Source organism: Nicotiana sylvestris, chromosome 8 (assembly GCF_000393655.2).
Source record: "Nicotiana sylvestris chromosome 8, ASM39365v2, whole genome shotgun sequence".
Lineage (NCBI taxonomy): Eukaryota > Viridiplantae > Streptophyta > Magnoliopsida > Solanales > Solanaceae > Nicotiana > Nicotiana sylvestris.
The window spans coordinates 89,589,033-89,606,192 of record NC_091064.1 but is presented as its reverse complement, the minus strand read 5'-3'; the positions used below and the strand labels follow the sequence as shown (position 1 = coordinate 89,606,192).

The window sequence follows — 17,160 nt, the reverse complement described above, 5'->3', positions numbered from 1 at the left end:
CCCAAGCAGACTTTTCTGACTTCGCACGTCCCAGCGAAAGTACTCACGCAAGCAACGGAAAATTCTAGGGTTCTTACCAATCACTAATTCTTGAATTCCTATTGTCAATTATCCTACAGTGGGTAATAGGTAAGAATTGAATAGCTAATCCCCTTCTTCCTCTATATCAACAATAAATTACATGTTTAGGTGTGAAACTTTAAAATTTATTTAAGATGCACTGGTTGTTGTAGAATCAATTGTTTGACGGGTATAAATTGGACTGGAGTCTACGTATTTGCTCGAGAAGTTTTGAGGTGAGTTGATATAACCCTTTATTAAGGTGGTTTAACTCACAAAAGCACGCACACAAGGTGTTTGATGAATATTAATAACGCTTGTGGTATTAATTGGACTAGGACATTAGTAATGACTTTATCTGTATACTAAGGCAAGTTGAATATTTCATAAGTGTGTTATTCTTTTTATTATTCTCAAGATCATTTTATAAAACCTGTAACATTACTTTGGTCATAGAAATTGGATTTCAAGTCAGATTTTGCATATGGCAAATAACTCAAAATAGCACTGTGACAAGAAGTGCGATGGTAGGGAACTTTAAGTCGTGTTGAATATTGATGCATACATGTCGGCTTCTTAATAAATTTAACAATTTTTGATATCTTTTAAAGGTTTTCAATATTTCGTACACTTCAAATACTTCTATTGTAATTTATATGTAATGGCTTACATTTAAGGATAACTCTATGAGTATGTATAAAAGATTTAGACTTGAAAAGTCACAGGAAGAAGTTTTAGAAAGAAAAGATTTTTGGGAGTATCCTTTATTTTGAGAAGGGGTCATCGTCCAGGCCTAGGGTCCTGACCAAGGCGTTGACTTCCTAAAACTACTTGTGCCAAAGTAGGGAGCACACGAGCCGAGAGTCTCGTTGCTGAGAATTTACTTAGCCATGCTAAGGTATGAGACATGAGTGCTGAGAACCATGAAGCGAGTGGCACCTCGTGGATTGGGCGATCAGGTTGGGATCGAAACGGTGCCGATTACACGGTGATTGAGACAGAATTAAGTCAGGATAGTTGGAACTCCCAAAGTATAAAGTGAAGTATATTTTTTTAAGAAAGAAAAAGAAAAGAATTTCTTTTAGAATATTCAAAAACTGCTATTATGCAATTATTTAGAATTATTCTTATAAGCTTTATGTTTTACATGCATTTAGAACCTTTGCTCATAATGTATATGTTATTAAAGTTTCGCCCCTGTTGTTGAGACTCACTGAGTACAATGGATGGTACTGACGTTCTCTTTTGGGAACCTACGTTGGTCTGCGGTACAACGTAGGAACCGGATTTGCAGGCGAGCAGGCTACGAGTTAGGACTTCCTTCTCTTCCAGTGCTATTGGTGAGCTCCGTTTTTGTTCGTGGAGTATTTCTTAGAGTCATCTTTATTTAGTTATTTCTTTGTTACTTAGAGAACTGGCCAGAAAATCTTATGTCCTGAGCAGTGCGTCAGTTTATCAGTAGAGGCTTCATAGACATAGTCAATGGGTTAAGATTCAGATGTTTTTTTTATAATAACTTAGCATATATTTAGTAGTTATTACGTATAAAGTTTTGGAGTTGATTTATTTAAATATTTACATTAATCAAAAGTATTTGGTTGGAGTATTGCCTTGTTGCATATAAAGTTTGGAGTTATAATAGATTTGATAAGCAGAGATGGTTCGCTCGGTCATGTTTAGTGATCGAGTGCCGGTCTCGGCTTGTTCAGAAAATGGGTCGTGACAATAAACGTTGCAAAGCATTTGTTGCCAATTTGCTTTTTGTTCCTTTTTTTTAAAAGCCATTTTAAGTTAGGTTTTTTCTTTACTTAGCTGGCTTGAACTGGCAACCATCTGTGGCCAAGTAAAAATGGCTTAACGACCAACCATGTGATCTCCCCTCTATCCCCTAAACAAAGTAAACTCATAGAATTGAAACTCTTTCTACATGGTTATTATCATAGAAAAGTTGATATTTTGGGCCATATCTCACATTATGTCACTGTTTATTTGATGTTATTTCATATCCTTTGCATTCTCATGTGCCATGTACTTGAAATGATATCTCATTTCGACAATTACACAACTCATGTTGTTCTTGAGGCAGGCTGCAAAAATTCTTGCTAATTTAATTGTAATGGGCTCTTCTATATTGGCAAGGGCTTTTGTTCAAGCATATCGCCAGGCATTAGCCAGTAAGTATCTTCTGAATTCACATTCCCCCTTTTTAAAATTAGTTAATCCTATAGGCAATTAATCTGAGTCGTTCTGCATCACAAGCATTTCAGAACTGTTGCGCTCTTCCTGTTTGTTAGATGTGAGGTTCATGTAACTCCCTAGGAATGTGGTGAATGGTACTTTAGATCTATTGATTCAGCGATAACTACTAGATGCGTCCCTAAATTCTATGCAATTTTTTGTTGTGAATTCTTTTATTATGTTTATGTTTGAGTAAGCTTGCACGCCCATTAGGCTAATCTATCAAACATCCTGCTACAACACAAGCGTATGGGCTACGTAATCCTATTCACCTGGGGGTGGAGCAGATAGGCTCACACTAAGCGATTGTAGTTGGGATTTGAAAGTAGAGATTTCCAGATTATTGCTTTTGTCTTAACCACTTTGCCATCCCCTTGAAGACATGTAATGTACTATGTTAATACTAAATAGAGGTACAGCGTGTGATTTTCCTTGGGAATTTAATCCGGAGGAATTATTAACAAAATCTGCATTACATACACTTGTTTATCAATGTAAAAATATGTTTCAACACGGTTGATTCATGTCCCTGCTCCTACCTCAAGGAATGAAATGTGGTAAGATTCGATGTTCTGAGTTAAGCTGTTGGGTATAACTTGGTTTGTAATATGCTTGCTTCCACGCACATCTTGCTACACTATGTACTTACTGCATCCTGATGGCAGATGCCTCGAAAAATGGTGTTGCTCAAGAAGCAGTGCAGAATATTAAAAGAGCTAGTAAAACCATGACGGAAGCAGAGGCAAGGCAGATTCTTGGCGTCACTGAGAATTCATCATGGGAAGAAATTGTGCAGGTTCGTCTAAATGTTGTCATTATCTTGTAACACTGCTTTGTCTTCAGTATGACTCAAATACTATCCTTCTCCTTTTTCTTGCAGAAGTACGATAACTTGTTTGAGCGAAATGCTAAAAATGGGAGTTTTTACCTTCAGTCAAAGGTTCACAGAGCTAAAGAGTGTTTAGAAGCAGTTTACCAGCCTAAAGAAGCAGAAACAAATAAGACAACTTCTCCTGATGATTAGTACTTATATATCTTTGGTGCTAGTGATTACCTAGTTAGTTCCTCAGATCCTTGTCAAAATCAATTTGGGTGACAGCAGCTTGAGGTTCTTGTTTAGACACATCACAAAGTTGTAGAATACATTTATATTAATAAAGGGATCCTAATTCCTGAAGCAGCTAACGAGGAAAAGAGTGCTAAAATAATGTTTTTGCCCGCCATTTTAAAATTATAGTACTCGTTTCTCCGTTTTATTCTTTCAGTATTTTCACTAAGTATGCCTGGTGTCACTATCATTTACTTTTGTTCTTTTTGGGGAGTAGGGGCTAGTGTTGTGTTTAAAATCTCATGGATTTCAAAACTGAAAACACAGACCACTTACTTCACATGAATGTTTTAAGGGACACAAGATCTGCGAAATTATTTTTAGAAAATTCTCACTAAAATAAGCAGTAGACTTTCTTGTTATAATTTTGGTATTTGAATCAGTGCATATTTTCCGACCTGTTTAACTCTCACAAGCTGGAACCTCTGATACGGTCGTCTTTCATTAGACTGGTTTGTCACTGGCAAAACAATTATGCCATAACCTGGAATTGAAGTTTGCACATCTATATAATGCCTAAAATATCAAAGAACTTGCACAAAAATGGATGTTTGTGCACAGATATCTATACAACGCTGAAATCTGAAAGAATTTGCACAAGTCGAAGTTTGTGTACACAATTTCAAAAGATATTTGCACAATTTCCGACTGTTTTATTTTCTTTTTTCTGGTCATTGGAAAATACAAATATCAAGTAAAATTACATATACAACAATATACCAGTCAGTAAAATTATATATATCTATGATAATTGGTAAAAAATGAATATTCGAGATAACAAGTGAGATGAACTTGCAAGTTCAAAAGCTGAGGACCTCACCGTCTTCATAATTTGGGAAGGTAACGCACTTGAAAACTTTGCATTTTGAGCACAATATGTACCCCACCTGCGGTTATTGGAATCTTCTATGTTATATTAAAAGGAGAGTAGCGAAGCATGAGGTTAAGCCAAATGACAAGCTAAAAAAAAGTCACTTGGCAATTTTAAGACAACATTAAAAATTTGAATTATAAATGGAAACATAATTAATGGAAATAGTAGTTCAATAAGAATTATTTTTTAATCATGATACAAATCTCTATTAGTAGTATAATTTAGTTAACATTTTTTTGTAAAATTATGGTAGGGACGAAATAAATTATGGTAGGGACGAATTTTAATTAATTGATCAAGCTTTGTAACTGACCTTATTTTGGTATAATATACAATACTGTAGGTATCTTTAATTAAAATTTTGTGCATAATTCAGTTATGGTAGGTATCCTTTTTTGAGAAAGAATCAATTAAATTTTCGTTTTGTATCTTACACATTAATTTTAAGTTGAAATAGTAATTCTTTATTTAGTACAAACTTTGTATCTAACCTTTTTTGGGTGCAATATACATTACTGTAGGTATCTTTAATTAAAATTTTGTGTATAATTCAGTTATGGTAGGTATCTTTTTTTGAGAAAGAATTAATCAAAATTTTATTTTGTATCTTACACATTAATTTTAAGTTGAAATAATAATTTTTTATTTAGTACAAGCTTTGTATCTGACCTTATTTGTGAACAATATACATTACTATAGGTACCTTTAATTAAATTTTATGTATAATTCAATTATGGTAGGAAAAACAATTAAATAGTAATATATATATATATATATATATATATATATATATATAATGAGGTTATATTAATGTTGACAATTCGTACAATTAATATTTTATACATAAATAAATATTTCTTAAAATATTATTGCAACAATTAGAGTTTATATATATATAATGAGGTTATATTAATGTTGACAATTCGTACAATTAATATTTTATACATAAATAAATATTTCTTAAAATATTATTGCAACAATTAGAGTTTTTACGATTAATATTTGAATTGAGTATTGCTAGGTTAAGTTTGAAAGTATAAGATGATTTTTTGGAAATGTGGTCCAATGGAGAAAATAGAAGAATAAGATATATTTGAATTTGAGATGAGACTTTTTTTTTTAATATGATAAGAAAATTCATATTTAAGAATATGAACAATAGAGTCAAAGTTACTATTGAAATAATTTTTATTTATTATTTGTATTTTGTTAAATGTGATAAAAGTAGATATTAAATTCAAGTAAACTAATAAAAAGCATATGACAATGTTAATAATATTAAGTATTGAATATACAATAGCAAAATGAGAAACAAACATAGAAAAAATTAAAATTTCTATCATAAAGAACAAAAAAGGATAAAACTTATTTAAATTTGATATAAAAAGTTTTTTTTAAGTATGATAAAAAATGGTCATGATGTGGATAAGGCCACATAACTGAAGTTTAATAGATTAAAAAAAATTTTAAAAATCAAATATTAATATTAAGAAATAGAAGGGAAATAAAATAGTTTAAAAAATAAAATAAAGTAAATATATAATGCTTAAAAATATTATTAATAAATTTAAACAATTTGATAATTTTGGGTATTAATTTTAAATAAAATAAATATTTATTTCAAGATTAAAAAATAATACATTGATTTATATAATAATATTAAAGGATATAAACAAATTATGATATTAAATAAAGAGGCATGTTAATGAAAGCCACATAAGAAAATGAAATACTATATATTAGGTAACTTAATAGCAATAATCAAAAATTTAAAAATATTTAATATTAGAAATAGAAGGGAAAGACGATTGAACTTGGGATTTAGATTAAAATTATGGTGAAACGCTCAAACTATGGATAGGACTACAAAATTAAAATTTTACTAGATAAAAAACTAAAAATTGGATAACAAATTTAAACTAAGGAAATACAAAATAAATATCTCGTGTGGATAATTTTATGAACGAAAATTAAAGTCTATTTGTATCCTAACGTTAAAAGAGAAAGAAAATTTAATTACACGTGATACAAAAACAATTATAAGAAAATTCAATAGATTTAAAATATAATAATAAAAAATTATCTATTAATATTTTAAACTAATTCAAAGTTATAACTTAAAATAAAATGTGATATTATATATTTTGTTTATTGGTAAAATATTAATGTAAAAAACTAACTAAAAATTCATAGTAGGGAAGAGGATGTATAAAGAGGAAAATAGAGATAGTGTGAGAATATTTATACTTTGAATTAATTAAGTATAAGTATATTAAATAATTAAATAATACTCAAAAATATTATTGAAAGATTTAAATGAAAATAGAGTTCCAAGTAAGAGGATAAAAGTACAAAAATAAATTAAATTTTAGGAATAAAAAAATTTAAATTTATATATGTTTATCAAAAGGGTAATAAGCAAGATATCAAGTCAATTGGTAAGCTAATAAAATATCACATGAATATAATATTATTAAGTAATAGATAATGCAATAACTATAAGCAAAGATTAAAGAGAGAGTTATTTTGGGTGAAAATGTAGAAGGATAAGACTTATTCAAATTTGCGGTGAAACATAAAGTGATAGTAAGAATTTTGTTAAATAATATGCTCAAACAAGACATATCACAAACGTGATATGTTTAGTATTATTTAATATTGACCACAAAATAAAATACAAGCACTAAATCAAGGAGTTAGATTGTTACAGATATAAAATAAAAAGAAATATGTTATCTGGAAGTTTTAAATTTTAAGGTAACTCCAATAACTCAAATTATAATTTGATATTTGTGTCCGCGCATCGCGCAGGTAAAAATACTAATTTTTATTAATTTATAACAACGTTTAAAACATCAGTGAGTGTAATTATTACTGTTCCATTAGAAAATAATGCAAAGACTGATTACTACTCCTATGTGATGTGAAAAGGAAACACTTACAGCTCTACACGATGGACAGCGGCGGTAAATTTTGTTAGTCTCAGACTTCACATTGGTCTTCTGCCCTTTACAAAAATCACAAAGCAACCATCCAGAGCCACCACAAGGTTCACACAAGATTCCTGACTCAGCCTTTCAAAACAAATAAAAGAGTTAGAGATTTCTAAACTGGTAAACCAATTGCATCACAGCAATAAGAAGAAGAATAAAGCAAGAAACTGGATTGCAGGATGCAAGAGCCAAGATGTAACGATTCAGTATCTTAAAACGACGATAACAGTCAGCATTAGTGCTGATAATATTAATAGAAAAAGACCAGCGGACTTAAAAGTATCTCCACTTAGAAATGAGGCGGTTAAAGTCAGGGGCGGATTCAGGATTTAAACTCTATGGGTTCAATATTTAAGGTTCTTATTATTGAACTCATTATTAGCAACTGTGGATGTGAACCTGGTTAAACTGATGGAGATCTAAATATCTATAGAGAAGGGACGTTGTATCATAGAAGGGGAAATATTCAAGAAGACTGCAGACTCGGGAATGAGGGCTGAGATATGACAAGTTGATCTCATCAGGTTAGTCCAGAAACCAGCAACGCCCATGTTAAAATGGTTCAAATAGAAGCATATTACATTATTAGATCAATATACATCGTGTTTTCGGTGAAGTCCTTCAGTACATGAAATGTCCATACGATTAGATGAAGGGCTTCTTCAATATTTGTAAAAAATACAACTGCAATTATCTAGTCAGCTTCATTTAACATACTCAGAGTACAAAAAGTTCTTCCTTTAATTATTAGCAAAACAGTCACATAGGAATGTCTGTTTTAACACATTGGACCAGCCCTTTAAGCGTTCAAATTTGTTAGAAACAACTTATAAAGAGCTGGAGAGTTATTCATGCAGAGATGTCTCTATGTCGTCTCACTTTCCCAACATCATTGCATGGAGATAAATGGACAAAAGCACCATGGGTTCCTAAACTACAAGTGCAAATCTTTAAGAAGTAGAAGAGGGACAGACCCAGGCTAGCTATGCTGATTCTAAACTGATTATGAATGGGCATTCTCTGTTAAAGCAGGGCAGATAGAGAAGCCCATACACAAAATGCAGCGGAGAAAGGAGAAGAGAAGAAGCAGAATTGGGAAAGTGAGCAAAGAAGAGAAAAGAAAGGATCTATCTTCACCAATAAAGTAGATAGTCAGAGCAGGAAAACATGGTAATGTGGGTGACTTTACACAGGCCTTAACATGCAGGAGGCACAATCCAATCTACTAGTGTTAGCCACTTTGACTACTAAAAAATAGGATTGGTTACAGTTGTAGCACTCACAAAGACAGAAGTAAAAGAGAAAGGAGGTCTGGCTTTACTTTGCAGGCGATGGACAACCCCAACTCATTTGGGACTGAGGCTTAGTTATTGTTGTTTTTCCTACTTTCTTCGAGTATTTTGCGTTAAAGTGTGTGACCATTTCATTTAAAAGTTTAGGACATAATAGAAGACACACTTTTATTTAGTACTTAATTATACGTCTTCAACATTTTGATAGAAAACTTTCTTACATTCCCTTCATTAATTTTTCCTTTCTCATCTACTTCATTAAAAATTTCCATCTGGACTGATCTAGTTTCATACTTAACAACAGCTTAATCTTCAAATACTGAACTTCAGAGGTCATATCAATATTCGGATTCTGAATCTCAACGATAGAGAAAGATACATATAAATGAGTCAACAAGTAGATTAGAAAAGAAAACTAAATCAAATAGTAAGAAGACGACAAATTCTTTGCTCATACGATACAGAACCTCAGAAAAATTACAGTTACTTGCACGGTTGCACCAAATATCTATAACAATCATAAATAACAGAATAATGATGTGATTTAAACTAGCTAAGAACAAATGGCAACTACACATAGGCAATAGTTTATGCTTTTGGCAACAACAAAAAAAAATGAAGAGATTTACATTTTTATACAGAATGCTGATACCTGCTGCTGTACCGGAAGGCAACGCAAAGGTTTCAAGAAAACCCGAAAGGATTCAATGGGAACCTTATCCACCTTCTTTACTATTGGAAAGTTTAACTTGACATTGCTGTTAGCAGCCATGAACGTAGAAACTGCCATTGAAGCTGACCTAAGTCTTTTAGACTTCACTATCAGCAATCCCGCCTAATAACTAACCATAACCACACATTCCCAACCGAAACACCTTTGAAATAGGGGAATTAAAATAAACCAAAACTGCAATATTTTGACTCCCAATATAAAAGATATTACAGGATTGCCACTTCTTAGGGTTATTTTTTTATTTTAGTTCAAATTGTCCTTACAATGACACAAATGATCGAGCTAGTCTAGAACTTTGACCTTTGGGGTAGGTCACTTGACAAATGGACGAATTTTAAGCTTAACAAGTTGAGAAAACTACCCTCTGTATGATAGGACCAAATCTAGTGTTGTATGTGAAAGTAGACAAAACAAAAGAAAGAAAAAGAGATGAAAATATGATGGAAGCGCTTACATCGACATTCTTATGATGTAAGCACTTACCTCAGCATTCTTATGATGTAAGCGCTTACATCGGCATTCTTATGATGTAAGCGCTTACCTCGGCAGATCATTCAAATGCCTATAAATAGGGATCTACATTTTCATTTGTAGAACATCCCAAAACTTCTTCTTTCTCTCTTCAATTAATAAAGAGCTATTCTTTGTGTGGCCGTGGAGTAGGCAAAAATTGTCGAACCACATAAATCTTGTCTTGTCTTGTGTAATTTATTGTTTCTCTCCTAAATATCCTTTTCCTTCTATTATCTTGACACGCTTCTTCAACAACTGGTATCAGAGCACAAACAGTGTAATTCTGGTAGAAAAGTACAGTATTGGTGCAGGTACTATTCAGAAGAATAGTGCAACACTATTGATCATCGTTACTATTCACAAGCACTATTCACATAAATTGTTTTTATGAAAAATGGCATCGGAAGAAGGGAAGGTTAAGATTGACAAGTTCAATGGCAAAGATTTTGGATTCTGGAAAATGCAAATAGAGGATTATTTGTACCAGAAAAATTTACACTTACCTCTGACCGAGGTGAAACCGGAGACTATGGCCAAAGCATATTGGGATCTATTAGATCGCCAAGCTCTTGGTGTGATTCGTTTAACGCTAACACGAAATGTGGCGTTTAACATCATTAACGAGAAGACCACTGCAGGCCTGATGAAGGCGTTATCAAATATGTACGAGAAGCCATCTGCTTCAAATAAAGTCTATTTGATGCGTCGATTGTTCAACTTAAAGATGACAGAAGGTGGATCAGTCACGGAGCATATCAATGAGTTTAATATAATATTAACTCAGTTGAGTTCTGTTAATATAACAATTGGTGACGAAATCAGGGCGTTTATTCTACTATCATCTCTACCAGAGAGTTGGTCTGCAACAGTAACTGTAGTTAGCAGTTCATCAGGAAGTACCAAACTCAAATTGAGTGATATTAGAGACTTGGTTCTAAACGAAGATATTCGCCGAAGAGAATCAAGTGATTCCCCAGGATATGCTTTTAATACCGAAAGCAGGGGAGAATCAACCAAAGAGGACAGAGTTACGGTCGTGGCAGATCAAAGTCAAGGAGAAGAGGACAATCCAAAAATCGCAAGGACATTACTTGTTGGAATTGCGATAAAAAGGGGTCACTACAGTAGTCAATATAGAGAACCAAAGAAGAAGAAGGAAGAAAATTCAGCAAATGTAATTGCTGAACAAGTCGGTGATGCACTAATTTGTTGTGCAGACAGTCCAGTCGAATCTTGGATTCTGGACTCAGGTGCATCCTTTCACTCTACATCATGCAAAAAATTATTGCATAATTATATTGCTGGAAAATTTGGGAAAGTTTATCTAGCAGACGACGAACCTCTCGACATTGCCGGAAAAGGTGAAGTTCATATAAACACTTCACAAGGAACGCTATGGAAATTGCAAAATGTACGGCATGTTCCTGCCCTCAAGAAAAATCTGATATTTATGGGTCAGATTGACGATGAAGGATACACAACAACATTCGGCAACAGATCGTGGAAGATAACCAAAGGGAATTTGGTTGTGGCACGAGGCTTCAAAAGGGGAACACTGTATGCAACTGCAATAGAAAGAGATACTATAACAATAGTTGATCATGGTCGTGATACAACATTGTGGCACCGGAGGCTCGGGTATATGAGTGAGAAGGGAATGAAGCTTTTGGAATCAAAAAAGAAGTTGTCAAACCTAAAACATGTTGAATTAGGTTTGTGCGAAGATTGCATTTACGGGAAACAAAAGAGAGTTAGTTTCTCAAAGGTGGGAAGGACGCCAAAGAAAGAGAAGCTGGAACTAGTGCATACAGATGTGTGGGGACCAGCTCCCGTAACTTCTCTAGGAGGCTCATGCTATTATGTCACCTTCATTGATGATTCCACAAGAAAGGTATGGGTTTATTTTCTGAAAAATAAATCTGATGTGTTTGTTACCTTTAAAAGATGGAAAGATAAAGTTGAAAATCAGACAAGTCTAAAGTTAAAATGTCTGAAGTCTGACAATGGAGGAGAGTATGATAGCCAAGAGTTCAAAGCATTTTGCTCGGATAATGGGATCAGAATGATCAAGACAGTTCCTGAACACCGGAACAAAATGGTGTTGTTGAGAGGATGAACAAAACCCTGAATGAACGAGCCAGAAGTATGAGAATACATTCTAGATTGCCGAAGTATTTTTGGGCTGAGGCTGTTAACACGGCAGCTTACCTCATAAATAGGGGACCCTCTGTACCGCTGAATTTTAAAATTCCTGAGGAGATATGGACAGGAAAGGAGGTAACTCTCTCACATCTGAAATTTTTTGGTTGTGTTGCTTATGTGCATGTAAACTCTAATGATAGAGATAAGCTTGATCCTAAAGCAAAGAAATGTTTCTTTATTGGCTATGGTGATGATAATTTTGGTTATCGGTTTTGGGATGATCAGAATAGAAAGATCCTAAGACACAGGAATGTCATATTTAATGAAAATGTGATGTACGAGGACAAGCTTGAAGTAGAACCAACCAACACCAGCAAACAGACAATGTCTGAAACAGTTGAGTTAGAAGAAATCTCAGAAAATGAAGTGGCTAGAGGGATTACAACTGATTCTGAAATTGAATATGAAGAACCAGAAGCCGAATTTGAAGAAGAACTAGAAGCCGAACCTGAATCAGAACCAGAACCGGAACCAGAGATGGAATCAAATGCAGAACCAAATCTGGAATCAGGACCTGAATCAAATTTGGATTCTGTTACTCGTGAACCTACATTGAGGAGATCTAAAAGAGTCACGAATGCTCCAAATAGGTTAACTCTCTCTCTTCACTATTTACTTCTTACTGATGCTGGAGAACCAGAGCATTTTGTTGAAGCAATGCAGGTGATAGACTCTGATAAGTGGAAGCTAGCCATGAAAGAAGAGATGAATTCTCTTCAAAAGAATAAAACATGGATACTTACGGAGTTACCAAAAGGAAAGAAGGCATTGCAGAACAAGTGGGTGTACAGAGTCAAGGAAGAGCATGATGGTAAGAAGAGATACAAAGCATGATTAGTAGTAAAAGGCTTTCAGCAGAAGGAAGGAATTGACTACACCGAGATCTTCTCTCATGTAGTCAAATTAACTACTATCAGGTTGGTGCTAAGTATCGTAGCTGCAGAAAATTTGCATTTGGAGCAGCTAGATGTTAAAACTGCTTTCTTGCATGGTGACCTTGAAGAAGACATCTACATGAAGCAACCTGAAGGTTTTCAAGTTTCTGGTAAAGAAAACCTTGTGTGTAAGTTGAAGAAGAGTTTGTATGGTTTGAAACAAGCTCCCCGACAATGGTACAAGAAATTTGATGGATTCATGCATAAAAATGGTTTCACACGATGTGAGATGGACCATTGCTGTTATATCAAAAATCGTGATGAATCCTATATCATTTTATTGTTGTACGTTGATGATATGCTAATTGCAAGATCTAGCATAAATGAGATCAACTTGGTTAAGCAACAACTAGCGGAGGAGTTTGAAATGAAAAACTTAGGACCAGCTAAGCAAATGCTTGGGATGAGGATTAGCAGAAACAGGTCGGAAGGAACCTTAAAGTTGTCTCTAGAAAAGTACATACAGAAGGTACTAAGCAGGTTCAGTCTTCATGATGCAAAGACCAGAAACACTCCACTTGGAAGCCATCTAAATCTGTCAAAGGACCAATCACCTAAGACGGATGAAGAAAGGAAGTACATGTCCAAAGTTCTGTATGCTTCAGCAGTAGAAAGTTTGATGTATGCTATGGTTTGCACTAGACCTGACATAGCCCATGCAGTTGGAGTTGTCAGTAGATACATGTCAGATCCAGGAAAGGAGCATTGGGAAGGTGTAAAATGGATATTGCGATATCTCAAAGGCACCTCAGGTATGACACTTTGTTTTAAAAAGAGCAATATTATCTTACAAGTTTTTGCTGATGCAAATTTAGGCGGCGATCTGGATAGTCGAAAAAGTACCACGGGCTACGTGTTCACCTTGGGTGGTACTGCTGTTAGTTGGATGTCCAGACATCAGAAAAGTGCTGCTCTATCTACCACTGAAGCAGAGTACATGGCAATCTCATAAGCTGGAAAAGAGATGATTTGGCTCAAGAATTTTCTTAAAGAGCTAGGTAAAGAGCAGGACAATTGTGAGCTTTTCAGCGATAGCCAGAGTGCAATTCATCTTGCCAAGAATCCAGTGTTTCATGCAAGATCAAAGCATATCCAGTTGAGGTATCATCATATCCGAGAGTTGATAAATGAAAGAACCTTTTCCCTACAGAAGATACCAGGATCAAAGAACTCGTCAGACATGTTGACCAAAGTTGTCGGTGTGGACAAACTGAGGTTGTGCACTGCCTCAGTTAGCCTTCAAGACTGATAGAGTGAAGGTGCCACCAGAGAATAGCAAATCTTTCTTTATTTTCTTTCTTGATGTAACATAGGTTTGAGGGGGAGATTGATAGGACCAAACCTATTGTTGTATGTGAAAGTAGACAAAACAAAAGAAAGAAAAAGAGATGAAAATATGATGTAAGCGCTTACATCGACATTATTGTGATGTAAGCGCTTACCTCAGCATTCTTATGATGTAAGTGCTTACATCGACATTCTTATGATGTTAGCGCTTACCTCGGCAGGGCATTCAAATGCCTATAAATAGGGGTCTACATTTTCATTTGTAGAACATCCCAAAACTTCTTCTTTCTCTCTTCAATTAATAAAGAACTATTCTTTGTGTGGCCGTGGAGTAGGCAAAAATTCCTGAACCACGTAAATCTTGTCTTGTTTTGTCTTGTGCAATTTATTGTTTCTCTCCTAAATATCTTTTTCTTTCTATTATCTTGACACGCTTCCTCAACACTATAGCCCCTCGAAATAAACATTTTCACACGTAATATAGGGCTACACTCTTCGTCAGATCATCATCTGTATTTCTCCTAAAACTTTTAAGTACTTTGTCATATCATTCAGCGACCAAATGCATGGCTGGTTATCTTCAATCGAGGAATCTCAGAAGGAAAATTTCGAATTGCTGAAGAAAGAAGCATAAAGCGGTAGTTTGGGCTAGCCACTAGAATTGCTTTTGGGCTATAAATTGTGTGTTTTAATTTTGGGCTACCGAATGATATAGATTTGGCCCGAATGACTATAATTGATATTTGCTCCAAGTTGTTTTGTTCATGAGCAAAACTTTTGACCTGAAGGCCAAAAGTTAAAATCACCCTTTATATATGGTGTCCTATTTCTGCCATGTCTTAGGGTAAATCTATTTTTGTTCTAATTGTTTTACTTTGGGCATATATGTTCTTTTAAATTTGCAAAAGTAGAGCACTTTTAGTCAAATTGGCGGAATTTTTAAATATTGTATTTCAAATTAACTTAAATGTCATGTGTATTTCATGTGACCAACCTAAATAACAGTCACGATAAATGTCTTTTTCCCCAATTTCATCAGATACATATTCCTTTTATTGTGACAGATAACAAATTGACATTGTTCACCGGGAAAAATGACCACATTTTACAGTTAGAGGTCGTTTGGTAGAGTGTGTTAGAGAAAATAATGCATGCATTAGTTTTGTGTATTAGTAATGTTTTGTTTGGTACATTTTTTCAACCTATGTATAACTAATACAAGTATTAGTTATACACTCTATTTGGTATTATCCTATGTATAGCTAATGCATAGAAAACCATGGCATTAGCTATAGAAAGGCTATTAATGCATGCATTAGTATGATTAAAGATAAAATTATCCTTAAAGTCCCTTAAATTAAAGAATATGGAGGGTATTTTTGTAAACAATTAAATTTCTTAAAAATTATGCAATGCATTTTAATTTTTAATACACCACACCAAACAATGCATAAAAAATAATCTCTGTATGACTAATGCTTGTATTACTAACCCATGCATTATTAATCTCTGCATTACCAATGCACCTTATTTAGCATTATTCTTATACGCCCTACCAAACGACCCCTTAAGTTAATGTGAGCTAAGTAAACCGAATTTGATTCAAACCCTTTTTCTGGTAACTAATTGGAGCAATGTATGTAAAAATAAAGAAAAGAAATAAATGTGAATAAAGAGAAAAGAACTAAAGAAATTTCAATAGTATGCTTTGTACTTCTTGCAAATATGTTGGAGAGCATGGGCGGATCTACATGCTAATTTTGGGTGCTCAAGCACCCATTATCTTTGACAAGATTTAGTAAATTTGTATAGGTAATTATAAAAATATTTAGGTAAATATTGATTGAGCACGCATAACTAAACTCTTTTTTCCTCTTCTTTCAAACTTTTTATCAGTGAACACCCACGACTTTAAAATCCTGGATCCGCCACTGTTGGAGAGACAGAATGAGAGAGAGAAATCAACGCTAGGTTACAAGTTGTTCTTGATTATGTGTTCAAGGAGGGATACTAATCCTCCTTTAGGAGGCCGGAACCCAATTGTGGTTTTTTTGGATTCAAAATATATAAATAGGTGGGGGAAAAAGATGATATTTTTATATATAGTGCCAAAATACTTGGCGCTATACATTATCGTTAACTGTGCCGTTAATGTATAACGCCCATTATTTTGGCACTATACTGAAAAAGCTGACACGCTCAGGTATAGCGCCAAAATACTCGGCGCTATATATAAAAAACTGACACGCCCAAGTATAGCGTCCAGTATTTTGGCTCTATACTCCTTTTTCTTGGCCCCACCAATAATTCCTAACTTCAATAATTCAAAAGCGTATAGTGCCCACTTTTTGCGCACTATATATATAAAAACAAATCCCGGCTAGTCATTTCCTATATAAAGAGCCGAGTATTTTGGCGCTATACCCGGGCGTGTCAGCTTTTTCAGTATAGCCAAAATACTGGGCGCTATACATTAACGGCACAGTTAACGTTAATGTATAGCGTCAAGTATTTTGGCACTATATATAAAAATGTCATCTTTTTCTTTTCCATCTATTTATGTATTTTGAGTCCAAAAGAACCACAATTGGGTTCCGGACTCATCGAACACATTATCAAGGACAACTTGTAACTTTCTCTCTCATTCACATTCTTTGTCTCGCTAGAACATATATGCATTAAATACAAAGCATACTATTAAACTTTATTTAGTTCTTATCTCTTTGTTCACAACTATTTCTTGTCTATAATTTTCTTATATCGCTCTGGTTTAGCTACCAAAAAAAGGGTTTGGATTAAACTCAAGTTACTTGACTTTAACCCCTATTGTCGTATTAACTTAACTATAAAACGGGTAGTTATTTTTTCCAATAACAATTTGGCACCGTTTTAGGGGATAAGAAGTTGTGATATCCTCTCTTTGCT

General features: G+C 34.0%; 2 protein-coding genes across 3 annotated transcripts; one reads left to right on the top strand and one right to left on the bottom strand.

Annotated features, from left to right (window-relative positions):
• The first annotated feature begins 233 nt into the window (after positions 1-233).
• Positions 234-3,478, top strand: LOC104225562 (mitochondrial import inner membrane translocase subunit PAM16 like 1-like). 2 transcript variants are annotated; one of them, XM_070153070.1, is made up of 5 exons: positions 234-296; positions 1,340-1,400; positions 2,147-2,234; positions 2,964-3,094; positions 3,179-3,478. In XM_070153070.1, the coding sequence occupies exons 3-5, from the start codon at positions 2,177-2,179 to the stop codon at positions 3,320-3,322; spliced, it is 333 nt and encodes a 110-aa protein (XP_070009171.1). In that variant the 5' UTR covers positions 234-296; positions 1,340-1,400; positions 2,147-2,176; the 3' UTR covers positions 3,323-3,478. The 2 variants fall into 2 exon arrangements, with proteins under 2 accessions (XP_070009171.1, XP_009775689.1); XM_009777387.2 differs by lacking the exons at positions 234-296; positions 1,340-1,400 and having other exon boundaries at positions 1,880-2,234.
• A 560-nt stretch (positions 3,479-4,038) lies between these two features.
• LOC104212858 (uncharacterized) lies at positions 4,039-9,463 on the bottom strand. Its single transcript, XM_070153977.1, has 3 exons — positions 9,218-9,463; positions 7,223-7,354; positions 4,039-4,293 (listed from the first exon to the last, which is right to left on the bottom strand). The coding sequence occupies exons 1-3, from the start codon at positions 9,353-9,355 to the stop codon at positions 4,207-4,209; spliced, it is 357 nt and encodes a 118-aa protein (XP_070010078.1). The 5' UTR covers positions 9,356-9,463; the 3' UTR covers positions 4,039-4,206.
• Between the last annotated feature and the right edge of the window lie 7,697 nt (positions 9,464-17,160).